The 26,122-nt window shown below is 36.3% G+C and overlaps 1 protein-coding gene across 1 annotated transcript in view; it reads right to left on the bottom strand.

Moving 5' to 3' along the window:
- Positions 1 to 26,122, bottom strand: part of ec (ubiquitin specific peptidase echinus) — a 378,892-nt gene that overhangs the window by 187,701 nt on the left and 165,069 nt on the right. The window contains exon 5 of the mRNA XM_090378841.1: positions 22,214 to 22,327. Coding sequence (XP_090234967.1) covers positions 22,214 to 22,327 — 114 coding nt within the window. The remainder of the gene's footprint in view (positions 1 to 22,213; positions 22,328 to 26,122) is intronic.

Raw genomic sequence — 26,122 nt, 5'->3', positions numbered from 1 at the left:
TGCTTTATAAATCTTTGTAATTTCATTGTATGGAACTAAGCATTTTTGAAGCTCCCTTTTGAACTTTGGGCTCCTTTCAGTCAAAGAATCTGAATTTGAAAAACTAAGATTCTAAATGCTCGGCTAACTTTATGCCTTTCTGTATACTCTTTTAGTGTAAAATATGGAAGTTCAGAATTTTCATCTGCACTATCAATGGATTGATTTGATTTGGCTCTGATGCCATTTTTTTTAGGAGTATCAGCACTAAGGCAATGTTGCTCACTAAGGCAGTGTTCTGAGGTTGATTTTACATTTTTCTGGATGAAAAACCCATGCTACCCTCGCCTGAGGCTGAGTAACTCAGCTACGTTGTGAAAAAGACCACAAAAATTCCTCCCTTCACGACAGGATTTGAACTTAGCTCTTTTCCATCTGGTGTGGGAAGGACGGCAATTCTACCAACTGTGCCACCCACCAGGGCTTCAGTAGTCATATCATCAAAACCTTCCCCTTCTACCAACTGACTTAGCAAGTTCCACTATTGCACAGATTCAGTTTTCTGTCAGTTTGACCATATTTCCTGAATGAACCGACTCTGGCCATACATTTTTCCAACATGCATCTAATGTTGACGGTTTTACTTCTTTGAGCAATACAGATATGATTCCAATACAGTCCACAATTAAAAAATGTTTCCATGCCTCCATCACTTCAATTTTCCATCTTCAATTCAGAATCAATTTTTTCCAAAATCCATTGTAACCATTTTCTGATGTAATGAGTTTCAAAGGTAGATTATATCTACCTTTTAAACTTGTTCTAATTAAAGAAGTTGTTCTAGGTGGGAGGAACATTACTTCAACTTGGGATGACTTAAATCTTTTGGAAGGCCTGGCAAGTTATTCAATAGTAATAAAACTTTGAAAACTAGATTTTTCCATGAGTTCATGCTTGTTGAATTCGTGGAACAAGCACAGAACGTAACATGGGGATTTCCCAATATTTTTTTTTTTTTTTTTTGCATAACGATTAGCGAGCCAAAAGCAGGGATTCACAAAAAAAGAATGGAAATGTTGAAAAATTACATCCAACATAATAGCAGAGTTTCCGCCCACACAAAAGCTCAAAAATACCGTGTTATGCGAGGTTGCCATAATTCCCTAACCTTGTTAGAGCAAAACCATGTTATATAAGTAGTGTTGTGTGAGGATTGCCGCACTTTATCAACCGTGTTAGAATGAAACTGTGTTGTAGAAGTACCATGTTATATGGGGGTTGCCTGTAACTTAAAATTCCACAATAATAAAACTAACAAAACCAAACTTAATAACAGCCATTCTCAGAACAAAAGTAAATTTTTACTAGCCAAATTAGAAATTAGATAAAAGCTTCATTTTCTTTTGTCAAAAAATTTACTGCCTTTGGATCAATTTAGAAGTATTTTTTTTCAAAGAGTGATCTCTCAAAGAATGAGAGAATTCATCAACCATTCTTTAAAGCCAGTGACTGCTATTAAAATGCAGTTTAACTTCTGAAATTTAGTAATTTATTATCTGGCACCACCCATTTTGTATCTTATTTTATTTTTTTTTTTTTTTGAGGGACAAATCTGGAAAACCTATCTCAGAAATGGCAAATTTATTCTCTGCTGATTTCTTTGTCCTTTCACCTGAAGGTGTTAGCAAAGTTAGTATCCAAGTGCAAGTTGAAAATTTTATCTGGGAGCTATGAACATTTTTATCCCACTCTAACAATAGGAAAATATTAAGTCATAAGTTTGTCTGCTGCTATTCATGACTGACAATTTACTGATAATTAGTAATGGATTACTGAGTTTCTAGATCTCATGATATTTACAGGAAGCATTCGTGAACACTAAACATCTTTTATATTTGCATTTGCCCTTAAATATGCTACCTAAAAGAAAAGTAAGTAGTCCAGAAGGTTGATGTGACTGATGTTAAAAGAAACCTGGCAGTAATACTTTGGGGAAGAAACTGTGTGAAAATTTTGGTATATTTTGCAAACATAAATAAAGGAAGAAATCAGGGAATTAAGGGAAATCATGAAAATCATGAATACTTTGTTTAAATTGTAAAAGTGGTCTACTTTCTCTCAAAGTAGGCCCATTTTTACAATACTATGTGTAAAAAAAAAAGTATAAGTGCAGCCATTATCAACCCACTGCAGGATGGAAGCCTCCTCAACAATTCATGCTGAGGGAAATGGACCATAATCTGCCACGCTGGTCCAGTGCGGGTTGGCAGATCGACCGTATTCAGCAGTCAGGGGCTTGAACCCCGGTCTACTCAAAGAGCGTGTGCTACTGCACTCCCGCTCCTGCCCACTCGGCTACGGAGGTGTGTAACAAGTTGCAATTTAGATTTTTTGCCCCCTAAACTTTAACATCTTATTTCTATCTTTTTATTTTTCTTTCCATGTTTATTATCATCAAATGTTAGTACAACCAAATTTGATAACACAACTTCAAAGATCAGAATGCCTGATAAGTATACCCAGCAAACTCCAATAATAACACTCCTACTTATAATATTCTCCCACCTCTAACACCCTTTGCTTCTGATCCCATGATGAATCCATGTCATGCATTTAACATTTATAGCACTCCAGTTTAAAATGCTTTCCCACATATTGCTTTTTTATGGTCCTACAAAGGAAGATACCCAATATAACCCTCTTTTCACTTGATTTTAGTTTTAGAAAAGGAATGATAGGAACTGTTTAAATTCTAGGAATTGTTTATGGTTCAGTTTTATTGCACACAAATCATTTCCTATGCAGGTAACATTTGTTTATTTCATACAATATTTAATCTTTGAAGCCACACTTTACAGTATTTATACTTTTGAAGCCACATTTTACAACTCAGTATCTAATCATGCATCATTCTGTTATACTCTCCTCAGCATTTTATAAATTCAACATAATTCATCTACTTTCCTTTCTGGTAATACCAGCCAGCACGATTTTCACCTCCAAAAACTTAAATGCTGTTTTTAATCAAATTTTATGCATAGATTTCGAAAATCACCATAACAGTTTCACGTCACATCACGTCACAGTTATTAAATATAGAAGGAGTTAAGTTTTACCAAAACATACCAATTTCGCATAATCTAGCCAGTAATGTAAGACATATAGATTTATTTTAAGAGATATAAGGTAATTCTCTTAATTTCAGCAATAGATTCTGACCTCGGTTTTCTTGTGATAAACATAATCAGACTTCTACCTCTATAATCAGACTCTGTGGTTCTTAGGTTCAAATTCCAATGCAACAATTTACAATTTGAAGAGAGCACTCTTAGTGTTTTGGTGAGGATATTTGTAGGGTGTGCCAAGATTTTCCAAGTATTAACTGATTGTGACATGTTCTCAGGGCTGTAAATCTGAGACTCCACACATAAACAGCCCCTTGAGAATAGGAGGGTGCGGCCCGCAACCCTTGGGGTAGCAGTAAAATAATTTCTGGCTCTACCTGTCGAGTTGCAAATATTTTTCCTTTCAGTGTTTTCACACGTGTGTTGCCACATCTGTGTACTGTGCAGTGATAAAAATTAAATTTGTTGTTTTTATATTGTAGTGTTCAAAACTGAATTTACATTTTCAGAAATTCATTTAGTGCTACAATGAATAAGCAGACACATAGGAAGTGTATCAATCATCCAGACAATTTTTGTTATGTTTGTGGACTGTTTACCCCCGAAGACTCAAAGGAAAAATATCTATGACATTACAAAACTTTTGTATTCTTTTTATTTCAGATGTAAAATTGGTGATCAAGACAAACCTTGGGTGCCTCACAAGCGTTGTGTTACCTGTACGACAAACCTTAGGAAGTGGTTACATGGCAAACTCAAAGCGTTACCTTTTGCAGTCCCTATGGTTTGGTGAGAACCATCTAGCCACATTAATGATTGCTACTTCTGTATGACAAATATATCTAGTATGTCTAAAAAAAGCAAACACACTATAATATATCCAAATATACTTTCTGCAATTTGGCCTGTTCCACACATTGACAATTTTCCAGTACCAGTGGCCCCCCAAAACTTGGGATAACAGTAGTGGGGAAGATAATAGTGATCAAGTTCAAGTTGAGGATTCCCCAGAAGCCTTCACTTCACAAGATGTCAACTATCAGCCAGAGCTCAGGTAGTGAGGTACATTTAATAAAACAAGATGAGTTGAATGATTTGGTTCGATACTTAAATTTCCCAAAAGAAAAAGCTGAACTGTTAGGTTACAGCAGTGAAATATACTTGCAGCAAGAACAAAGATTTTAGTGTTTCGAAAAAGGCATGAAAAGTTTTCAAAATATTTTGCTATAGAGGACAGTATGTTTTTGCTTTTTATTGACTTAAATTGGCATATTAATTTATTTTTTAGAGTTGCTTTATATTCCTAGTAACAATACTTAGTTTAAATTGAATTTAGATAGAGATTTTGTAGGTTATTACTTAGTATCGGTAAGGGTATCAAATCACAGACAGGTTTTGCAGCTCCTGCGAACGAAAAGTTTTTAATTATACTTACTGCTTTATTGACTTAATTGTTAGATTAAATTATTTTCTATAAGTAGCTTATAGACCTAGTCAAGCTCCGTGGTTTATTTTGAATTCAGATAGCGCGATTTGGAAAGTAAATAATACCTCTTGTCCGTAGATTAACCATTCGTAACTAGCCACCATTGTTATAAGATACGTGTGCTAGCATAAGGTTTAACGGAAAACTAGACAGCGAGTATAGTATCAATATCAATTAATCAGTAAAATTTATTAATCTTATTAAATTTCATTGTCAATTGAATTGTACTTTTTTAACTAAATAAATATAGCAACCTAGTTATTACAAACGTAACATCATAAATTAAAACATATAAGTTGACAGGGGATAAGAGAGTCATATGACGTAACTCGGAGATAATATTTGATACCGAAATACATATATATATATATATATATATATATATATATATATATATATAGTGTTATGATGGCATTGGGATATAGATTTAGGGTTATATTTTATTGTAATTTTATTGAACTTGAATAAAAATCATGACTCAGACCAGAGCAGCAAAGCAAAAGACTCAAACTACTGGAAGTGCTGTGGCTCAGGGGAAAACTTAGGGAGGCGGTTGTCTTCTGAATCACAGTCTATTGAAATGCACTGCTTGTTTGATGTTTGTGGAGCAATCAGGAATGGGACATGATATTGCCAAGGGGAATGTCTTTGTGTGTGGGCAATGTAAGGAGTGCGAGGAAATCAGGCGCCATCTCGGCATTGTTATGGGCTTATATGAGAGCTTGAAGGACAGGGTGGATGCCCTTGAAGGATTTAAATTGGGAGGCCCATCAAGCTCTCAGCTGCCCACATCAATGCCAGAGCTTGCACTTGAACATCGCGCAACATAGCAGCAACCCTCAAGGCAGAATGCGCTGGTATCAAAGGAACTAGTTGTAGGTGACTATTGTCAGGGAAACGGGGAACATATTGTGCAGAAAGGATAGATGGAATAGGATGTATGACAGATGTATGTCTGCCAGGGCCAAAGGTTGATGACGTTGTAGGGCAGATATCATCTTTTAAGGGCACAAAGAGTGATATTGTTGTACATGTTGGCACTAATGATATTAAGAGTAGGAGACCAGCAGAATTACTTGACAAGTACAAGAAAATGGTGAAAAAAAAGCCGTGAGTTAGGTTGAATTTGAAAGTGTCTGCAATTCTGCCCTGACACAATAGGAGGGAGTATATGATGAGAGCCTTGTCAATCAATTTGGCCCTGGAGAGATTGTGCAAGGCTCAAGGGGTAGAATTTTTCTCAGCATGGTCTGTACTTGTTAACAGGAGAGACTGCTTGTACAGGGATGGGATACACTTAAATAGAAAGGGTGCAAGAATACCAGGGTATGTCTGTCAGGGCCAAAGGTTGACGTTGTAGAGCAGATATCATCTTTAAGGGCACAAAGAGTGATATTGCTGTACACATTGGTACTAATGATATTGTTGATGCTATCGAGGCAGAGTCAGGTGGGTAGGAAAACTGCTAGCTTGGGGGGGATACATGGACCAATAGATTAACAGTAGCCGCTGGCAGAGGTAAAAGTGATTCTTGCACTACTTCTATTGAAATGCAATTGAGCAGCAGCCTGGAAAGCAAGGCAATGGGAATTTCCAGGACTGCTGGGAGTCATAGTGGAACAAATAAATACATGGGCTGTGTTAGGGTAACTAAGAGTAGAAACAGGTGCATGTATACTTGCATGTACACCACTGCTAGGCTTATAGTTAATATATTTGATGAGCTTGAGGTGCTAGTCAAGATATCAAAAGCAGATAACGTTGTGATATCAGAGACATGGTGTCACACAGACATAAGCAGTGCAGAACTGGAATTTGGGGAGTACAATGTGTACAGAAAGGATAGACAGGACAGTAAGAGAGGAGGGGTTATGCTGTTAGTTAAGAAACAAAATCTCAGGAAGTGCATCCAGTTGATGTGGGTGTCAAGGCAATGTTGAGTCTGTTTGGTGTGACATAAGCAGTGGGAAAGGAAAAATGAGAGTAGGTGTGTGTTATAGACCTAATGAATCTGATGAGTATAATGAGCAATTGTGCAGAGAAATAGAGTGGGCCAGTAAATTTGAGTGTCTTATAACGGGGGATTTTAATTTCCCGGATATTGACTGGGATTTGTGGATTGGTCACTCACACACTAGCAAGGCTTTTGTGGATTTATTGGATGATTGTTTTCTACAGCAGCATGTTCGGGAGGCAATTAGAGGCAGTAATACTCTTGATCTGATTATCAGTAGTGATTCTTCATGCATCAAGAATCTGCAGATAAAGGAACCACTAGGTGGCAGTGATCACAGTGTGCTGAAGTGGGATTTACCCAAAGAGGTAACTACCATCAAGGGTAACAGGAAGGGATATGCTTTCGTAAAGGTGACTACAGTGGTCTGAGCCAGTATTTAAATTCTACAAGGTGGAACCAACTGATGATGTTACAAACAGCAAATTCAAAATGGGAAGCATTCAAAGAATTAATCTTGGAAGGTACTAGGCTTTTCCTACCAACAAAGAAATATTGTTCAAGATTTAGGCCTAAATGGATGTCAGATGAACTAATTAGACATGTGACAGAGAAGGAAAATGCATGGGATACATATAAATTAACATGTGACACAGAAGCCCATGATAGATATTAGCTAGTCTGTAACCAAGTTACAAAGGAGGTTAGGCAGGCGAAGGCAGATTACGAGAAATCTTTGGCAAAGGATGCAAAGAAAAACAGCAAAGAATTCTTTACTTATGTAAACTCTAGAAGGAAGGGGATGAATCAGATTGGTCCACTTGATATCGATGGTTCAACTGTTGATGATCCTGCTCAGGTAGCTAACAAACTAAATGAATATTTCGCTTCGACATTCACACATGAGGAGTTATTCAGGGAAGGGAATGCCAGAGGTGTATTCAACTCTGGCAGTAAGCGAGATAATCTTGTAATAACTGAGAGTAAAGTGAAGGAGAAATTGTTGAAGATAAACACAAGAAAGGCATCTGTAGTGGATGGAATATATCCAGTTATATTAAAGGAGGCAGTAAAGGAAGAAGCAAACCCTTAGCCATAATTATGAGAGCTTTTTTGGACTCAGGGGAGGTACCCATGGACTGGAGATGTGCAAAATGTGACCTCAATCCACAAAGGAGGATCAAAGGGAGACACAGGTAATTACAGACCTGTTAGTTTAACTTCTGTTCCAGGGAAATTAATGGAAGCATTGGTTAAAGAAGCATTGCAGGTTCATCTACAAGACTTCAGTTATAGCTTGGACACAGCATGGGTTTGTTAAGGGGGAAGTCTTGTCTGACTAATTTGATTGGATACTATGATGTAGTCACAAAGGAACTGGATGCAAAGAATAACTTTAATATCATATATTTGGATCTTAGAAAAGCATTTGATACTGTTGCACATAGAAGACTGCTATACAAATTGGAGCAGTGTGGCATTGGAGGCAAATTGCTGCTATGGATAAAGGGATGGTTGAATGGGAGAAGACAGAGTGGTAATCAATGGACACTGCTCTTTGTGGACTAATGTCATTAGTGGAGTCCCTCAGTGTTCAATGTTGGGTCCATTGTTGTTTTCTGTATTTATAAATGGTATATTATGGTATATCAGGCTTAATGTCAAAGTTTGCAGATGATACGAAGGTTGGCAGGGTTGTTAATGACACTAATGACAGTACACTGCTGCCACAGGATCTAGAAAAGTTGAGCAGATGGGCTGAGAGGTGGCAAATGAAGTTTAACATTGACAAATGTAAAGTACTACACATGGGAAGCAGTAATCCCAGAGTAACGTATCAACTCTGTGGTACCACACTGACAGTGGTAGAGAATGAAAAGGACCTGGGGGTAATTGTGCAGGCAGATATGAAGTTTAATGAGCAGTGAGAATGGTCTGCAAGAGTAGTTCATGGTGTCTTGTCAATGATATACAGGAATTTTTCTAGCAGGGATAAGGAGGTGATTATCCCCTTGTATAAGGCAGTGGTGAGGCCACACCTTGAGTACTGTATACAGGTCTGGAGGCCTCATTTTAAGGATGTAGAGCTGCTGGAACAAATACAGAGAAGGCAACAAGATTAGTGAATGGAACAAAGGGTTGCTCTTACGAAGAAAGGCTTAAGTTTTGAAAATTACATTGTCTGGAGACAAGGTACCTGCGAGGTGATCTGATTATCTGATTGACGTGTATAAAGCCTTGAATGGTTTGAGCATGCTCAATGCGGACGGGATTCTTTCTCTTGCTCAGAATAATCGCCTGAGAATGCATAAATTCAAATTGAGGAAAGACGGTTGTAGGATAGATGTGCGGAACTTTGCATTTAGCCAGCAGGTGGTTGATGGCTGGAACAAACTTCCATCTGTCGTAGAAGTTGATAGCTTAAATAGATTCAAGGCAGAACTTGACAAACATTTGGATGGGTGAAATAGGGGTTTTTTTTTTTTTTTTTTTGGCTGATGCTATATAAGCTTGCTTTCTTGCATCATGTGCCTTTGCTAATGCTAATGCTAATTTTTGGAATAAGCAGATTTATTTCCTCCACAATCACATATTTTCATCTCAGAGGTATGACAGAAAATATTTTTTGTTGGCTAGTATAATCAATATCTTTTTTGGTGTGCAGGATAAAATGCATAGTATTAATAAAAGGAATTCCAACATCACTTTTGTGGTGGAAACATTAATTTCATGAATAGCATCATCATTGTTATTATGTTAATAATAAATTTATTGTGGTGACAGTTGAGATTTTATTAAATTCAATTTTTAAATTTTTTAAAATATAGCAGACTCTCGATTAACCGGGAAGCGGATTAAATGGAACACATTTTTTTTTTTTTTAGGATTGTAAATAATAAAAATAAACAAACAAAAATAATAAATAAATAAAATAAGCAATTAATAACGACGATCATGGAATGTACAAATTGCACAAGTGAGATATAGAGTAACAAGCAAAAAAATAGGAAAGAAGGGAAGATTCTTACAATTTATTTAGGTTTTTTTTTTTTTATATGACTGAAGATTTCAGTGAAGGGGACACATTTCACCATAATAACGTAAAAACCCACACAATTCCAGCTATCTGTATTATCGCAAATGCAATAAGATCGAGTTTACTATCCGTTTATAATTAGATGCATGGACAGAAAAGCCCAGTAACACGGAAGGTGCAAATTGTTTAATGGCAGTGACCTCCAGAAATGTGCTTTAGTAAAATGTGAGTTTGCATCAGCTGATAATAATGTGTTTACCCCTTAACTCTGTAAAGTTCTTTTCAGAAAATTTCATTTTTACCATTATCATGGTGCCCACTAAGAGAATAAGTGACAGCGCTACTAGTAAATGTACCAAAAAGGGAAAGCCATCGATTTGGATTAGAAAATTAAACTAATAAGGATGTATGAAAATGGCCAAACAATTAACAAGTATCGTGCGGAATTCAGATTTGTCAACCTAATATAGTAGCAATATGTTGTTAGTCATTCCCGAGTTATGTAAAACACGACTTACGTAAGAAGTCCTGGAACGTATCTCTTACGCACGTCGGGGACTTTTGTATTTTTCGATTAACCGGGAAATCAATTATCCGGGATTTGTTTTTTACCATCTATCCCGGAAAATCAAGAGTCTACTGTATTTCATAAAATCTTTTCAAAATTTTCATTCTTGTTGATATGCAAATCAAGATGCTAAAAAAAGTGAGCATAGAACATTACATATGCAGGATTTCAACTTATATATAAATCCAGTGCTTCATAAACATTGCTAAAAAATAAAATAAATGTTATAAACCAAAATTTTGACAAAATATAAAAAAAATGGCCCTAAAAATGGGGATCTTGCTTATAGTGCCCATTAGACTTGTCCCTTAGGTAGCATCATGGAGTTTACTTCAGTTTTAAAATTAAAGTCAATTTCGAAATTAACAAAGCATTACATACTTTACGGATACGTAATGTTACATATTTTATAGGCAAATAACACATTCTTTCACGAAAGACAAACTAAAATATCTACAATTTCACAAAAAAAAAAAAAAAAAAAAGAGAAGTCATAATAACCATAATAATAATAAGAGCCACCAACATCACCCAAGATCGGCCATCAAGAAACAGACCACAGCCCAGAGAGAAGGAGGGGTTGACTGACCTCAGCAAACAAGAGAAGGTGATTAAGAACCTGTGTGATTACTTCCAGGAAAAATTGGCACAATCTCTACCAAACCATAAGAAAGAAAGAAAAATGGCAAACAATATTCAATGAGAGTATTGTTTGCTAAAACAGACTGACTAAAAGAGACAGAAGAAACAAAGACCCACCGCACTGAGAAAAATTCTATCCCATGAGCCTTGCACATTCTCGTCACAGCCAAACTGATTGAGAAAACTCTCAATGTATACTCCCTCCTTCCCTCCTATCATGTCTGGAATTGCAGACAATTTAAAATTCAATACTAACTCGCGACTTTTTGCCAAATTGCCCAATACTTGTTAAGTAAGTCCTCAGATCTCCTACTCTTAATATTATTAGTGCCAACACGTACAACAATATCACCTTTTGTGCCCTCAAAAGATGATATCTGCTCTACAACTTCATCTACTTTTGTCTCCGACAGAAATACCCTGCATTACTTTCAATATTTTTAAAAGAATAAGAGAAATTTGCCTCAATATGCCTCAATTCTCTTACTTTCATAATTACAGTAATACCCCGACTTACGCGGTTCTTGATTTTTTCGTTTGGCAACACTGCCGCCCACTATCTTCAAGGTCGTTTTTCATATGTTATCGATATACGGTGCGACGGCGGAGAGTGAGAGCGAAAGATGAACAAAATTTAACTTAACTGCATGAGCTGCACACATATGCAAGAATTTGTATTCCAACTGTCATATTTATATGTGTGCATTCGAATTTCGTGCTCAACGTTTGTCGGAAATTACATCGTTTTCACGAAAGAAATGGATCGCGTCGGTCGAGCCGTATATAGTCAGTCCTCGTATAACACGTGTTTACACTACACGAATTTGATGATACACTATTTAGAAATACGGTAGCGATATCTTATAATATAACACGAACCGAATTGGCTTATGCACAATTCGCCTTTGTGTTTACAAGAAATGGCAGTCGAATGCAGAATCACCCCAACCGAACGCAACACGATAGGAATGAAGAGAAGATTCTGAAAATGTATTTGTTTTAGGGGAAACACATTTCACCATAATAACGTAAAAACCAACACAATTCCAGCTATTGGTATGCAATTAGATCGAGTTTACTACCAGTTTATAACAGATTCCACTAGCAGAAACGCAACTGGATTTTTATTGTTTTGTGGCAGTAACCCCTAGAAATGTGAGGTGTTAATAGTGTATCTCTGCCTTTACGGTGTTGTTTATTCATTTGCTACATGCACGCAGCTTTGTTTATGCGTATGTATCAAGGGTGCCTCCTCGTTTTGTAATTGTGCTTTATTCCCTAAAAATGAATAAAATACTTAAAAGGTGTGAAAAGGAAGTGTCCTGGTGAAGACACTGCAGTTTCAGAGAGAAAAAGAAAAGCAATTATCGATAAACAGAGGCGGACTGGGTCAAAAATTCTTACCCGGGAAAATTTACAGTGGCCTCATACTATGGTTTATGGCCAAAATCACACAGGCCCACAGGGGTTTCCCCGGTTAGGCTTATGGCCAGTCCGCCTCTGTCGATAGAGAAAAAATATGAAATTGTGAAATGCTTGGAGCGAAATGAAAGACCATGTGATATTGCACGTGCTACAGGCCTAAATGAGGCAACGGCGAAAAGCACATGACAATTGCAAACTTGGCAGAAGGTCTCAGCTCAACTGAAAAGGGCTTAAAAATTTTAGAAAACAGACTACAACGAAGAACGCGTAATAGCTACAGAGCAAGGAATGAAAAAATTATTAGCTTGCTACGAAGAAATTCTGCATGAAAAAAAGAAGTCTCTGTGTCGTCAGATGAATTTGTTAGATTTTATGAAGCCATCGACATCGAAATAACTTTTTTTACGTAAGTCATTTATTTTTTTAATACATATTTTGTATTAATATGTATAAAGAACTGCAATTTTATTAATATTTTTCTTCTAAACTAGTGTTTTTGTTAGTCCTTGGTCCCAATTAAACAAAATTTATATGTATTTATATGCAAAGTTGTACCCCGACTTACGCGAATTCGACTTAAGCGATTTTCGTCGGACCCACCTATCACGTAACTTCGGGGTATTACTGTACTTTATTTCATCTATCACATATTGTAATTCTTATCAGAATTGTATGATATCGTGATGCAGTACATGGTTATCGTTAAGCATGTTGAGCAACCATGTGGTGTAATCATTCTCAGTAACAACCAAATACAACTTGAAAACTACTTAATGCCAAAGGCTTTTAACATCCTCGAATCAACATAACTTTGAAATACAAAAAGAAAAGCATTACATGACACGAAGAGATAAGATGATGTAGGAAAATTAAATTTAGTCAAAAATTACCTTGAATGTGGATTAAGTTGGAACCACAGTCTAAACTCTCAAGAGGGATTTAAGCAACAAAGTAGGAGAAATTTGGGAATTCGAGAAGCATACAAGTTGCATTGATATCCAAAAATGACTGTACAATACATCACTTAACCTGTACTAAATAGCAGAACATGGAAATTATTTCTGTAGAAATGAAAGAAAATTACTTACATAAAAAGTAACAGCTCACATGATCAGAGTCTTTCCTCGTATGGTTACCCTTTTCCCCATCTCACCATTGTCCATCTTTGGACCCTTTCAAGAAGCTCAATGTCTTTTTTTTTTTTTTTCCCAGATGCAGTCTGCATACTTGAACGCAATATTCCAAATGTTGTCTTACAATTGCCTTATACAGTGGGACTATGATCTCTATATCTCAACAGGATAATGTTCGATAAATCGTCGATAAGACACCAAGTACTTTCCTGGCTGTCTGATTTCACTGCCCAGAAAATATCTGCCTGTATTATAACTCACAGATACCTTTTTTATTTTTTTATTCAATTGCATTAAGTGTATAATTTATTTTTAATTTATTTAGGGGTTGCTATTCCCAAAGTGTAAGACCTTGCATTTTGCTGCATTAAAACATAGCTGCCACTTTTTTGACTGTTCTTGCAGCCTGAAGGAGCACTGCTTGGTACCAATCATTAACTACTCTACTTTATGTCATCTGAAAATTTTGACATCAAGCCTACTATCCCATCGTCAATGTCATTTATGAAAATCAGAAAACGGTGGTCCAGAACCGATTTTTGGGGCCCCCATTTCTGACTTTAAACGAATCTGAAGAATATTCATTAATCACACCCTCTTCCTTCTGCTCTGCAGACCCCAGCAATTTATCTTAGAATTTTTCCAATAATCCCAACATGTTCCAGCTTATAGAGTAACCTCTCTTGAGGGACTGAATCACATTTGATTCAGCTTGCTAAAATCCAAATACTCTCTCAAAATTGTCCCCAACAACATTGTCCACAACATAACTTCGGTGTCTTTCTTTTTGGAAAAGTATTGTGAAAGCAATGCAAAGCACTCAGTAAGCCACAAAGTAGAGTCGCTGCCAGCCTGATACAGGAAAAAATATATATAATAATAAAAAAAATAATAATAATAATGCACACAACTGTTTCTTGGCATAAAAAACATGACCGAAAGAATTGCAACGAATTGTTTTTGAAAAACGTAAAGATCGTCCTTCGTACCTTCAATGTGTATTGCATCTACTAACACAAAAATCGAGGAAATTCATCTATTGGAAGCCAGACTGGAAACGGGAAAAACTGGTGTAAAACTGATAACACTGCAATGTGCATTTGATAAAAAAAAAAAAAAGTTTTCTTTATTGTAATTGTTTTTAGGAACAATATCGGTACAGCACCTTTTCTGGACGTATATTTGATCTTCTAATGAAATTTCAAGAAAATATTTCTATTGATAGCTGCGTTACAAACTTAAAATCAAACAACTAATCCTTTCTTGCACGAAAAGAACTCTGTTACAGTGTGGGTAGTGGAGAATGTTTTCTGCTTCAAAAGGATGGAAAGTACTCATCAATATTTCATCTCGAAATAATGTCAAGTGGTGGGAAGATAGTAACAATAGGTGTTTTATTCTGAGAAGTCCCATGCAGTAAAATCACACAGGAAGCTACCGAAAGTAACCTGTAAGACACCGAGTCTTAGAAATACCTTAATCTCTGAATAAGAATAGTGTGTAGAAATAAAATAATTTTACGAACAAAGAAAACAACATTTCAGAAATATTTCAATTAGTGGGAGTTGGCCTGTTGGTACAGCACATAAAGCATAGATGCAAACATCGATATTGATGTACTGATTTCCACATCACGGTATCAAATTTTGCGTTTTTTCTGCATTAACAGAAGTTTATCAAAACTCTATCCACATTCTGTAAAAAATAAAAAATTCTCGGGAGACTTCTGTGTTTCAAACAACATAAAACTGTCCTGTTTTTAACCTATTTGAATTTTCTGGATGACGCCACCGTCGTCGTTTTCTCTTTCTATTCGCAATCAACACTATACATAAATGCATCCAGCTTGAACAACATCCATCTTGAAACTGGGAATAGAAAAAGTGAGTCACTGGTGATATCCAATGAAGTGTTAGAAGCACCCCGTGTAGTTTGAAACGATCTGACGTTAGGATCGCTACATGTAGTTTGCTGTTTTGGAGGCATTCACAATGGCAGCTTACACTCGTGTTTTAAGCGTTCGTCTAGTATTAGCCTTACGATTTTAAATACCACTGAAGTCAGACTAACTGGTCTGTAATTTTTGACTTCACTCTAAGAACCGCCTTTATGTATTAGTGATAAGTTGGCACTTCTACAAACTGAAGGAATATCTCCCGAATCCAAAGATGCCCTCATAATTAACTTCAGTGGTTCGATACATGCCCTGACAGTCTCCCTCAATATTACTGAGTACATGCCATCAGTTTCACGAGCCTTACTTGCCTTTATGCTTGAACATTTTTTTAATAAACAGTCGGCTGTATTTCGAAATTCTCTAATTTTGCATGACTCAGCTTCACTTGCACAGTCTCTTCTCAGGATGAAGAGTCTTTCTTCAGTAAAGCCAGATGCAAAGTACTGTTCAATTCATCCAACATCAGTTGAGTTATCCAAGACTTTTTCAATCTGATTCGCTTTTTTTGTTCCTTGTTTTCACATATGTGAAAAATTCCTTGTCCCCATTCTTTGCTCTCTTAGCCAGTGATTTCTCATATGTGGCCTTGGCCTCTCTCTCTTTCTCTAACCTTATCTGGTAATATTACAAATCAACTTGTAGTTGTCGCAGGCTTCAGTACTTTTCATCGCTCTGTAACTATCCCATGCTATCTTTTTTTGTTCTATTTGACTGGCCAGCTCCGCATTCATCCATTTCGATATCTTCCTCATGCAATATTGCCTTAATGTTATGCATGCATTCATGGCTTCTGATTTTTTGATTTTTCTGATTTTTGCTTTAAAGGTCATAAAGTGTATTAAGCCTTGTGCTTTCCCCCCCCCCTTAATATTATCACTATTATATTTGGCATCTCTCATATTGTGGAGTTATACTTCATAACTGAGTTGGCATGACTGCAACACCAGGGTACCTACCTGCTAGGGTTTACAATACCAAGATTCCAGGATCCCAAATATCGGGATCGCGGTCATTTTTTTTCCAGTATTCAAATCCCGGTATTGATACAAAAATGCAGGTTTTTCGGTACTAATTTAAAAAATAATTATCCATGATTTATTCACATAAAGGTTATAAAATAGACAACAATAAATCATTAATACTGCTGAATTTGCAAATGAGGGATTGTTATACACAGTACAAATGCAACGGAAACCTGAAAACGTCATGAAACTGTAAGACAAAATCTTACAAATATATTTCTCTAAGTAAGTATAGCGTGTGTGTGTGGAAGTAAAGCACTTAAGGAATAATGAAAACATCATTACGGAAATATTTCATTAGTGGCAGTAGGCCTGGTAATGCAATTAAGGAATATGGTGAACAATGGTATGGCGGGTGCGGAAGTGTTAAAATTAAAAGCTTCTGAACAATAGTTTAATCTCTCTATTACACTGCTACTTGAGGATGCGACACTTAGTGCATTTTGGGAAAGGGTGTTCGTATGGAGTAGTTCAAAGGTATTGTGAACAAGTGATTTTGAGGTAAAAGATGAAAGCGTTTCGTTGTGTGGGAAAAATATTCTGTTTTTCCCACCAAAGGAAGAAGAGTGAGTTTAAAGACTAACACCGTGATTGGGTCAGATTTAAATCAGATAGGGAGAGATACATAAATACATGCAAACCCCTCTGGGGTTTGCACGTAAGCTTGTGTATAAAATAGTACAAGGGGTGATTCTAACTTGCAATCAATTCAATAAATAAATAAATAAATGAGAAGGAAATAAATAAGGTGCTTGCACCAAAAGAGGGGTTTGTGGTTGTTGTTCGGAGGGGGTTGCAGGCTTCCAGTGGTAGTTCTGGGTTCAGTTCGGGTCCAGCAGTGAAGGGTTCTGCCGGGCATGTTCCTGTGCTAGAAGTTAATCCGGAAGTTGAATAAAAAGCCAGTCAGATAGTGTCCTAGCTTCTACTACTGCTGCTGTGATAATTTCCTTCAGTATTAACAGAGAACTGTTCTTGAAATCCCGATACAAGACATTACCGGAAAAGCTTTACAGCATAGATGCAGAGTGAGAGAGAGAGAGAGAGAGAGAGAGAGAGAGAGAGAGAGAGAGAGAGAGAGAGAGATATCACTGCACTCCGTGGAAGAAACCCACACAAAGGAATCCCACTGTGAAAGAAAAGGAAGGCAAGTCCTCTGAACTGTGTTGTTTTGGAAATGGTACTTAGATAAAGTTGGAGTTTATTTCAGAATAAGGTTGAAGTTGAAGAAACAAGAGAAATAAAGGAAATGTTTAGTATTGAGTCGGTTTATTGGTTGAAGTTGTAAAGAAAATTGATATTGCTAAATTAAGAGAGAATACATGGAATTGTTAGTATTAAGTTAATAACTTAATACTGGGGATGGGATTCTGCCTCTTGCTCAGAATAATCACCCGAGAGGGCATAAATTCAAATTGAGGAAAGACAGATGTAGGATAGATGTGCGGAAATTTGCCTTTAGCCAGCGGGTAGTTGGTTGGAACAGACTTCCATCCCTTGTTGTGGAAGTTGAGAGCCTAAATAAATTTAAGCTCAGCTGGGCAGGTATTTCAAACGAACGGAGGGGTGAAGTGGAAGGGTTTTTTTTTTTTTTGGCTGATGCTGCATAAGCTTGCTTTCTTGCATCATATGCCTCTACTAATGCTAATGCTAACTTATGGATTGCTATTGTGAAGAGATTGATCTTGGTGATTAAGAGAAATATGAGGAAGTGATTAAGATTGAATTAGTTTAGTGTTTGAAGCTGTAGAGAGAGTTGAGATTATTAATTGAGAGAAATTTTATGGAAATGATAGCATATATTAATAGCTTAAATGAGAAATATGAATAGATTAGATGTAAATGAACACCAGTTATGTATTGTAAGTAGATTTGTATGATAAATGACTATTGTTTTATATTTGTGTCATTGCTCTTGAGAAAATGGCAGCTCACATATAATATATATATGATATATAATATACAGTACAGCTAGGTCGCAATTAGTGCAACTAATGAATCCCATGAAGTAGTTGCATTTTTCGAATTCGCACTATTCGAAGTTATAATTATGTGTAAAATATGGTAATTGGTTCCAGCTCGATGGAAATAGGTAATTAAAAATTTTAAACACAAGTTTTTATGTTTATTAACGAAATATTACAGTAAAGGATAAAAAGAATATACTTATAATTTAAATTTAATATTAACAAAGTCATATAGTACTGTAATAATAGAAACCAAAATAAAAACAAAAAAAATTCTAAAACCAAAATAAAAACAAAAAAAAAAATTCTAAACATCATTCCTAAAGGTAACCTTACACTGACGAAAACACCTTTACTGTCTTTCGAAATATTTTAGCACCATAGACTGAACTGTTTTCTCCTTCTTTAAATCTTTGTACATATGCTAGTAAATGCAGAGTGCTTTATCCACATCTCGGCGAATTTGCATGCTTCGATCGAGGTTAGGGTCAGCATCCATAATTTTTTGCTTCACGACTTCTACAGCTCGAAAGATATTTTTGAATTCCTTGAGAGTGAACTCCTTCACTTTCACATTATCTCGTTCTTCGGCATCATTGTCGGCTTCTTCAAATGCTCTTTGTTGATCTGAAAGTAGGAGATCATCATCAGTCAATTCTTCTGAGTGTGAATTGAGCAGTTCCCGAACATCGTCATTTTCTAGTTCATCAAATCCAAGATCTCTTCCAATATTTGTTATTTCTTCTATAACAGTTTCTTCGAAACCACTACCATTTGCACAATGAACAATGAGGCAAAATGCACTTACACACTCCACACATGTTGTTTGCAGTCATTTGTTGCCAAGCATGCTGAATATTTTCTATTGCATGTCTGATGTTATAATTTTTCCAGAACTCTGTTAAAGAAATTGCATCGTCTCCTGTAGTTTTAGCAATTGCCTGTTCAAATGTTTTTCTTATGTAGTAGGCCTTAAATGTTGCGATGGTCCCTTGATCCATGGACTGCAACAAAGATGTGTTTGGTGGCAAAAAAATGATTTTTATATTTTCACATAATGAACTGAGTGTATTTGGATGACCTGGAGCATTATCCAAAATTAGTAGAACTTTGAATGCGATGTTGCTTTCCTTGCAATATTTTTCAACAGCTGGGCAAAAATAGCTTGAAAACCAGTCAGTGAACACAGCTTGGGTCACCAATGCTTTCTCATTTGATTGCCAAATAACTGGATTTGTAGCCTTTTAGGGCACAAGGATTTGGAGACCGATAAACAAGCATCGGTTTCAATTTAAAATCGCCTAGAGCATTGCCTCCCAATAAAACTGTTAGGCGATCTTCAGACACTTTAAATCCAGGTTGAGTTTTTTCTTTCTTAGAAATGTAAGTTCTGGAAGGCATCCTTTTCCAGAATAAACAGGTTTCATCAACGTTAAATTTTGTTGATCAGTGTATCCACCATCTTCAATTATTTTTTTTAAAACATCAGGATATTTAGATGCTGCATCCTCATCTGCACTGGCCACCTCACCGGTAATTTCAACATTATGCAGCTGAACACTATTTTTAAATCAATCAAACCAACCAGCAGTCGCACTAAACGTTTCTTCTCTCTCTTAAACAAATTTAAAGCTTTTATCTGAATGGCTGCTTGCTAAGGGGAATGCGTTTTTGATTGCAATCCTCAATCCACAGTTAAAAGACGTTCCATTTCTAACATAGTAATACTTCTATTTCTTGTAGATGTTTGCAAACTACAAAAGGCTGATGCAATTTTACATTTTTCTTTTATTTCCCCTGCGTGTTTTATAATATTCTGTACTGTAGATTCAGGCATTCCGACATCTCGTCCTATTTTAGAGTTGCTATGACTGCATTCATGTCGTTAAATCACATCAATTTTTTGCTCTAACTTGCATCATTTTTTTTCGGAACCGGTATCCTGGTTTCATAAATTAAAAATACTGAAATACCGGTATTAAGATTTTGGTATTGTGAGCCCTACTACCCGCCCACCGATGATAGGCCAAAAAGTCTTGAAATGGTGCCTTCTGGGTGGTGGTATCCGCCGAGAATAGTCTTCTCCATTAGTGAAGCATTACTTATTCGAAGTAGTGCAATATCATAGTTGAGGTTGTGAGATACAATTAAATCGATGCCACTCATGCTACTGTTATAGTTCACTACTATGAACAAAGTATTATGAAATATCACTGATAGTTCTGTAATAATAGATTGCTGTACAAATTGGAGCAGTGTGGCATTAAGGAACAGTTACTGTTATGGATAAGACAAAAAGTTGTTATCAACTGATCTTCATGGACTAGTGTTATTAGTGGAGTCCCCAAGGATTTTCTGCTGGGTCCATTGTTGTTTTCTGTATTTATTAATGATATTGATGAGGACATATCAGGAACTTAATGTGTAAGTTTGCAAATGATGGTTGGCAGAATATGATAAGTTTGCATATGATGGTTGGCAGAATGCTTATTGACACTAATAATGGTACATAGCACTACTGCAACAAGATATAGAAAAATTAGGCAGATGGGCTGAGAAATGGCAATTGAGATTTAACAGTGATATATGCATGGTACTAAATATGGGTAACAGTAATCCCAGATTAACAGACCAACTACTGTGTGGGACTACACTCAGGGTAGTGGAAAATGAAAAACAGTCAGATATGAAGTTCTCTGAGCAATGCAAACAGGCTGACAGCTCATGGGGTTTTGTCAATGATATACAGGAATTTTTCTAGCAGGGATATGGAGGTGATTACCCTGTTGTATAAGGCAAAGGTCAGGCCACATCGTGAGTACTACATACAGATCTGGGGGACTCATTTTAAGAAAGATGTGAAGTTGCTGGAATGAGTGCAGAGAAGGGCAACAAGATCGTTGAGGGGAAGAAAAGGGTGCTCTTACCAAGAAAGGCTTCAGTTCTCCAAATTACATCTAGAGACTAGGCACCTGCAAGGTGATCTGATTCTTCCTATTGCTCAGATCATACAGGAGGGGACAAATTCAATTTGAGGAAGGACGGTTGCAGAATCAACCAGAGAGTGGTTGACTGTCGGAACAAACACCCATCTGTTGCTGTGGAACTTGACAGCTTAAATAAATTCAAGGAAGAACTACACAAATTACAGGAGGGAATGAATAGATGAAAGAGTAGGTGTCCTTTTTTTCTGACTGATGCTGTATAAGTTTGCTTTCTTGCATCATTTGCCATTGCTAATGCTAACAGTAATCAGACACAAACATCCCATTCACATGGTTCTAGTATCCATCATAGGGAGGGAAAAAATCTGATAAAGGAGAAAAATTTTTATAATAATAATGTGGAATCTAGATGTCCTCTTATTTTGGATTTAAATACTCTTCATTCTGGAGGATAGTTAGCTTCAACAACAGTGAATCATTGTGCGAGTTAAATATGCCATCATGTTTCATAGTTTTGTAATGTGTTCTCATCTCTTCAAACAACATTGAAACACAGGATGAGTTTACAACTTATACCAAAAGACTATTCTGATAGTTACCAGTTAACATTGTTGACTACTTATGGACTATATATATATATATATATATATATATATATATATATATATATACACCTGCTATAATTTGTTATTGATTAAATTTGGCTACCAAATTCTGTCAAAAACAAATGTTAGTAGATAAGTCCATAAAAGAGGTCTCAAATAATAGCTTTATGAACCACAGATTGAAGATTCCTTTTACAAGAGTCATGCACATAGCTGCTAAATAGAAAACAAAGAATAAATCATGCTTTAAGGTAGGAATTTTCTTAAATTTACTAGACTATATTCTGTTTTTTAAAAATATAACGTAAGAATACATCCAAAATAGCCACGATTTATTTTCTTATAATTATTATATTATTAAAAAAACATACTTGCTCCACTAAGGTCATAGCAAATTTCTGATGAGGAATACAGTGAGTTGCACTGCACATATCTTCTGATTCTTGGTTAGCAATATGAAAATGGATCCTAAGAAGAATGTTTTCCTGCAAAAACAGTGATCAAATATTACAAAAATAAAAATTTAAACAGGATCCCAATAAAATAATTTCCTGTTTATAGACAAGAATAACTGTGTAATTACTTCACTGCACACAGTCACACTGCTATTTTAGCTCTAAGATTATGTTTAGTGCTAAAAACTATATTCTTTGCTAAAATACGATACTTAATTTCAGTATCATAAATTTATAGTCAAAACCTAATTTGAATACAATTCAATATACTGTTACACTCCAATTATTATAAATTATTATAAATATGTCTTTCTTTATGCCAGAGTTTGGACTGAATTCTATCTATATATTTTGCTAAATCGAAAAAAAAAAAAAAAAAAAAGAGTAATTTCCTCCTTCAGGTTATTTGCATTAAGAAATAACTGTAAATTAATACTCTTACATTACAATTATTAATCCTCTCTCATCCTGTCATAATTCTGCCCAAATATTTCCCTACTTATGACTGAAAAGAGTAATGTCCTTTGTGGGCTATTTCAATTAACAGATAACTACAAATTAATGCTGTTAAACAACAATTATTAATTTGAAATTATATCTCCTCATGTGCATAATCTCACCAAGAGGAACAATCCCATCATGTGCATAATCTCACCAAGAGGAACAATCCCTCATCAATCCATTCAAAACCTTAAACCTCACTGAGGTCACCTTGCAGGTGCCTAGTCTCCATATGCTGCAATTTGCTGAACTGAAGCCTTTCTTGCTAAGAGCACCCCCCCTTTGTTCCCCACAGCAATCTTGCTGCCCTTCTCTGTATCCACTCAAGCAGCTCTATATCCTTCCTAAAATGAGTCTTACAGACCTGTATGCAGAACTCAAGATATGGCCTGACCATTGCCTCATACAATGAAATAATCAGCTCCTTTTTCCTGCTAGCAAAATTCCTGTATATCATTCACAAAACCCCATGTGCTGTCCTGGCAGCCTGACTGCACTGCTAAGGGAACTTCATATCTGACTGCACAATTACCTCCAGGTCTTTTCATTTAAGACTACCCTGATTGTAGTACCACACAGTTGGTATGTTAATCTGGGATTACTGCTACCCACATGCAGTACCCTGCATTTGTCAATGTTAAACCTCAGTTGCCATTTCTCAGCCCATCTGCCTAATTTTTCTAGATCTTCTTTCTAGGTCTATTATGTAGTAGCATACAGTCATTAACCACCCTGCCAACCTTCATATCATCTGCAAACTTATACATTAAGCCCCTGATATACCTTGTTCGATGTCATTAATAAATACACAAAACAACAGTGGGCCCGGCAACAAACTCTTGGGAACTCCACTAATAACATTAGTCCACAAAGAGCAGTGTTCACTGATAACTCTGTCTTCTCCCAGAGACTGTCTCTTAATGCCACACAGCTCCAATTTGTACAGGATCTATTATGTGCAAAGGCATCAAAAGCTTTGGGTATATATATGGATATCAAAATTATTATTCTTTGAATCCAGTTCCTTTGTGACAGTATCAATGCTATCCAATCAGATTGGTCAGACAAAATCGCCTCTTGATAAGCCCATGCTGTGACTGAAGTATAACTGCAGTTCTGTCAAGATGGTCCTGCATTACGTCTTTAACCAGTGACTCCATTATTTTTCCTGGAACACAAGTTAATTTAACGGGTCTGTAATTACTCATGGAACTCTCTGATCCCCCTTTGCACACTGAAGTACATTCACACATCTTTAGTCCATTGGGACTTCTCCTGAATCCAAAGATACTCTCACAACTTTGCACAAGGGTTTGCTTACATCCTTTACTGCCCCCCTTGATATAAGTGGATAGATCACATGCACCCCAGGTGCCTGTCTTAATTTATTTCAGAAATTTCCCTTCCACTTTCCTCTCAGTTATTACAATTATTTAGCTCCCTGTTAGAATTTCACCTGTCAGTGTTTACATGGTAGCTATAAGTGGTCCCTAAATCAGTTTTGTTTTAGTTGCTGTGCAAGTAACCTTACAACATCTAAGAGGAAATCCTTGGGTGTAGTGGAAAAAGAAAGACAAGAAATCACTTTAAAATTTGGTATCTCTGCCAGTAGTGTGTCAAACATTCTGAAAAACCTGTTTCAATTCTCAAACTGGTTAAAAAAATTGGATCCAGTCAGCAGCATGCAAAATTATGCCTGTATGAAGATGTAGATGAAGCTGTTTTTAAACGGATGTAGTCGATTTGAGACCAAAACATACCAATATCAGAGCCATTAATAAAACAAATGGCTATGGTTTGTGCATCTTCCAAGTATAGAGTATGTATATATAATCATATTCCAAGTCAGTTCTGGTTGGCAGGACAAATTTAAAAAGCAACATGGCTTACTAGAAAAAGTCATTTATGGTGAAAGTGGAGTTGTAATCAAACTAGAGCGTACCCATTGGAAAGAAACAGCTTACAAAAAAAATTATTACCATTAATGATGCAAGAAAGAAAGCTTATAGAGCAACAGCAAAAAAAAAAAAAAAAAAAAAAACCACTTTCCATTTTACCCATCCGGTCACTTCAAATGTTTGTCTCGTTCAGCCTTAAATTTATTTAAGCTATCAATTTCATAACAACAGATGAAAGTCTGTTCCAGCAATCAACTATCTGCTGGCTAAAGACGTCCCAACATCTATTCTTTTAATTGTCTTTCCTCAATTTGAATCTATGCCACCTCAGGTTCTTAATCTGAGCAAGCAGAAGTATCCTGTCAGCATTGAGCCTGCTCAAACCATTCAGGGCCTTATACAACTCAATCAGATCACCTTGCAGGTGCCTAGTCTCCAGATGCTGCAACTTGCAGGACTTAAGCCTTTGCCTTGTAAGCGCACCCCCTTTGTTCCTCTCACCAATCTTGTTGTTGCTCTTCTCTGTATTCATTCTAGCAACTCTACATCCTTCCTAAAATGAGGCCTTCAGATCTGTACACAGTACTCAAGGTGTGGCCTGAAACATTGCCTTATACAGAGCAATAATCGCCTCCTCGTTTCTGTTAGCAAAATTCTTATATATCATTGACAAAACACCATGACCTATTCTGGCAGCCCATCTGCACTGCACAGAGAATTTCATATCTGAAGTTCTCTGTGCAAAATAACACCCAGGTCTTTTTCATTCTCCACCTCCCTGAGTGTAGTACCACATAGGTGGTACGTTTCTCTTGGTTTACTGCTACCCATATGCAGTATTTTGCTTTTGTCAATGTTAAACTTCAGTTCCCACTTCTCAGCCCATCTACCTAACTTTTCTAGATCCTATTGTAGTAGCATACTGTCTTTATTGCCATTAACAACCCTGCCAACCTTAGTATCATCTGCAAACTTGGACATTAAGCCTGATATACCTTCATTGATATTATTGATAAATACACAAAACAAAAATGGACCCAGCACCAACTCCTGGGGGACTCCACTAATAACATTAGTCCACATAGAGCAGTGTCCATTTATTACCACTCTGCTGTCTCCCACTCAACCATCCCTTTATCCATTACAGTAACTTGCCCTTAATGCCATATTGCTCTAATTTGCAGCAGTATTCCATGTGCAACATTATCTAAAGCTTTCCTGAAATCCAAGTATATGATATCAAAATTATTTTTTGCATCCAGTTCCTTTGTTATCACATCATAGTATCTAATCAAATTGGTCAGACAAGACTTCCCCTTAACAAACCCATGCTGTCTAGGTGATCTTGTGTATTGTCCTGTATTCAGTATTGTCTTGTGTCTTGTCCTGTATTGTCTTGTGTATTGTACTGTCTTGTCTAGGTGAT

Source organism: Mastigoproctus giganteus, chromosome 8 (genome assembly GCF_048544385.1).
Source record: "Mastigoproctus giganteus isolate SK-2022 chromosome 8, ASM4854438v1, whole genome shotgun sequence".
Lineage (NCBI taxonomy): Eukaryota > Metazoa > Arthropoda > Arachnida > Uropygi > Thelyphonidae > Mastigoproctus > Mastigoproctus giganteus.
Note: the sequence above shows the minus strand (reverse complement) of the source record. Positions and strands in the feature narration are given on the sequence as shown.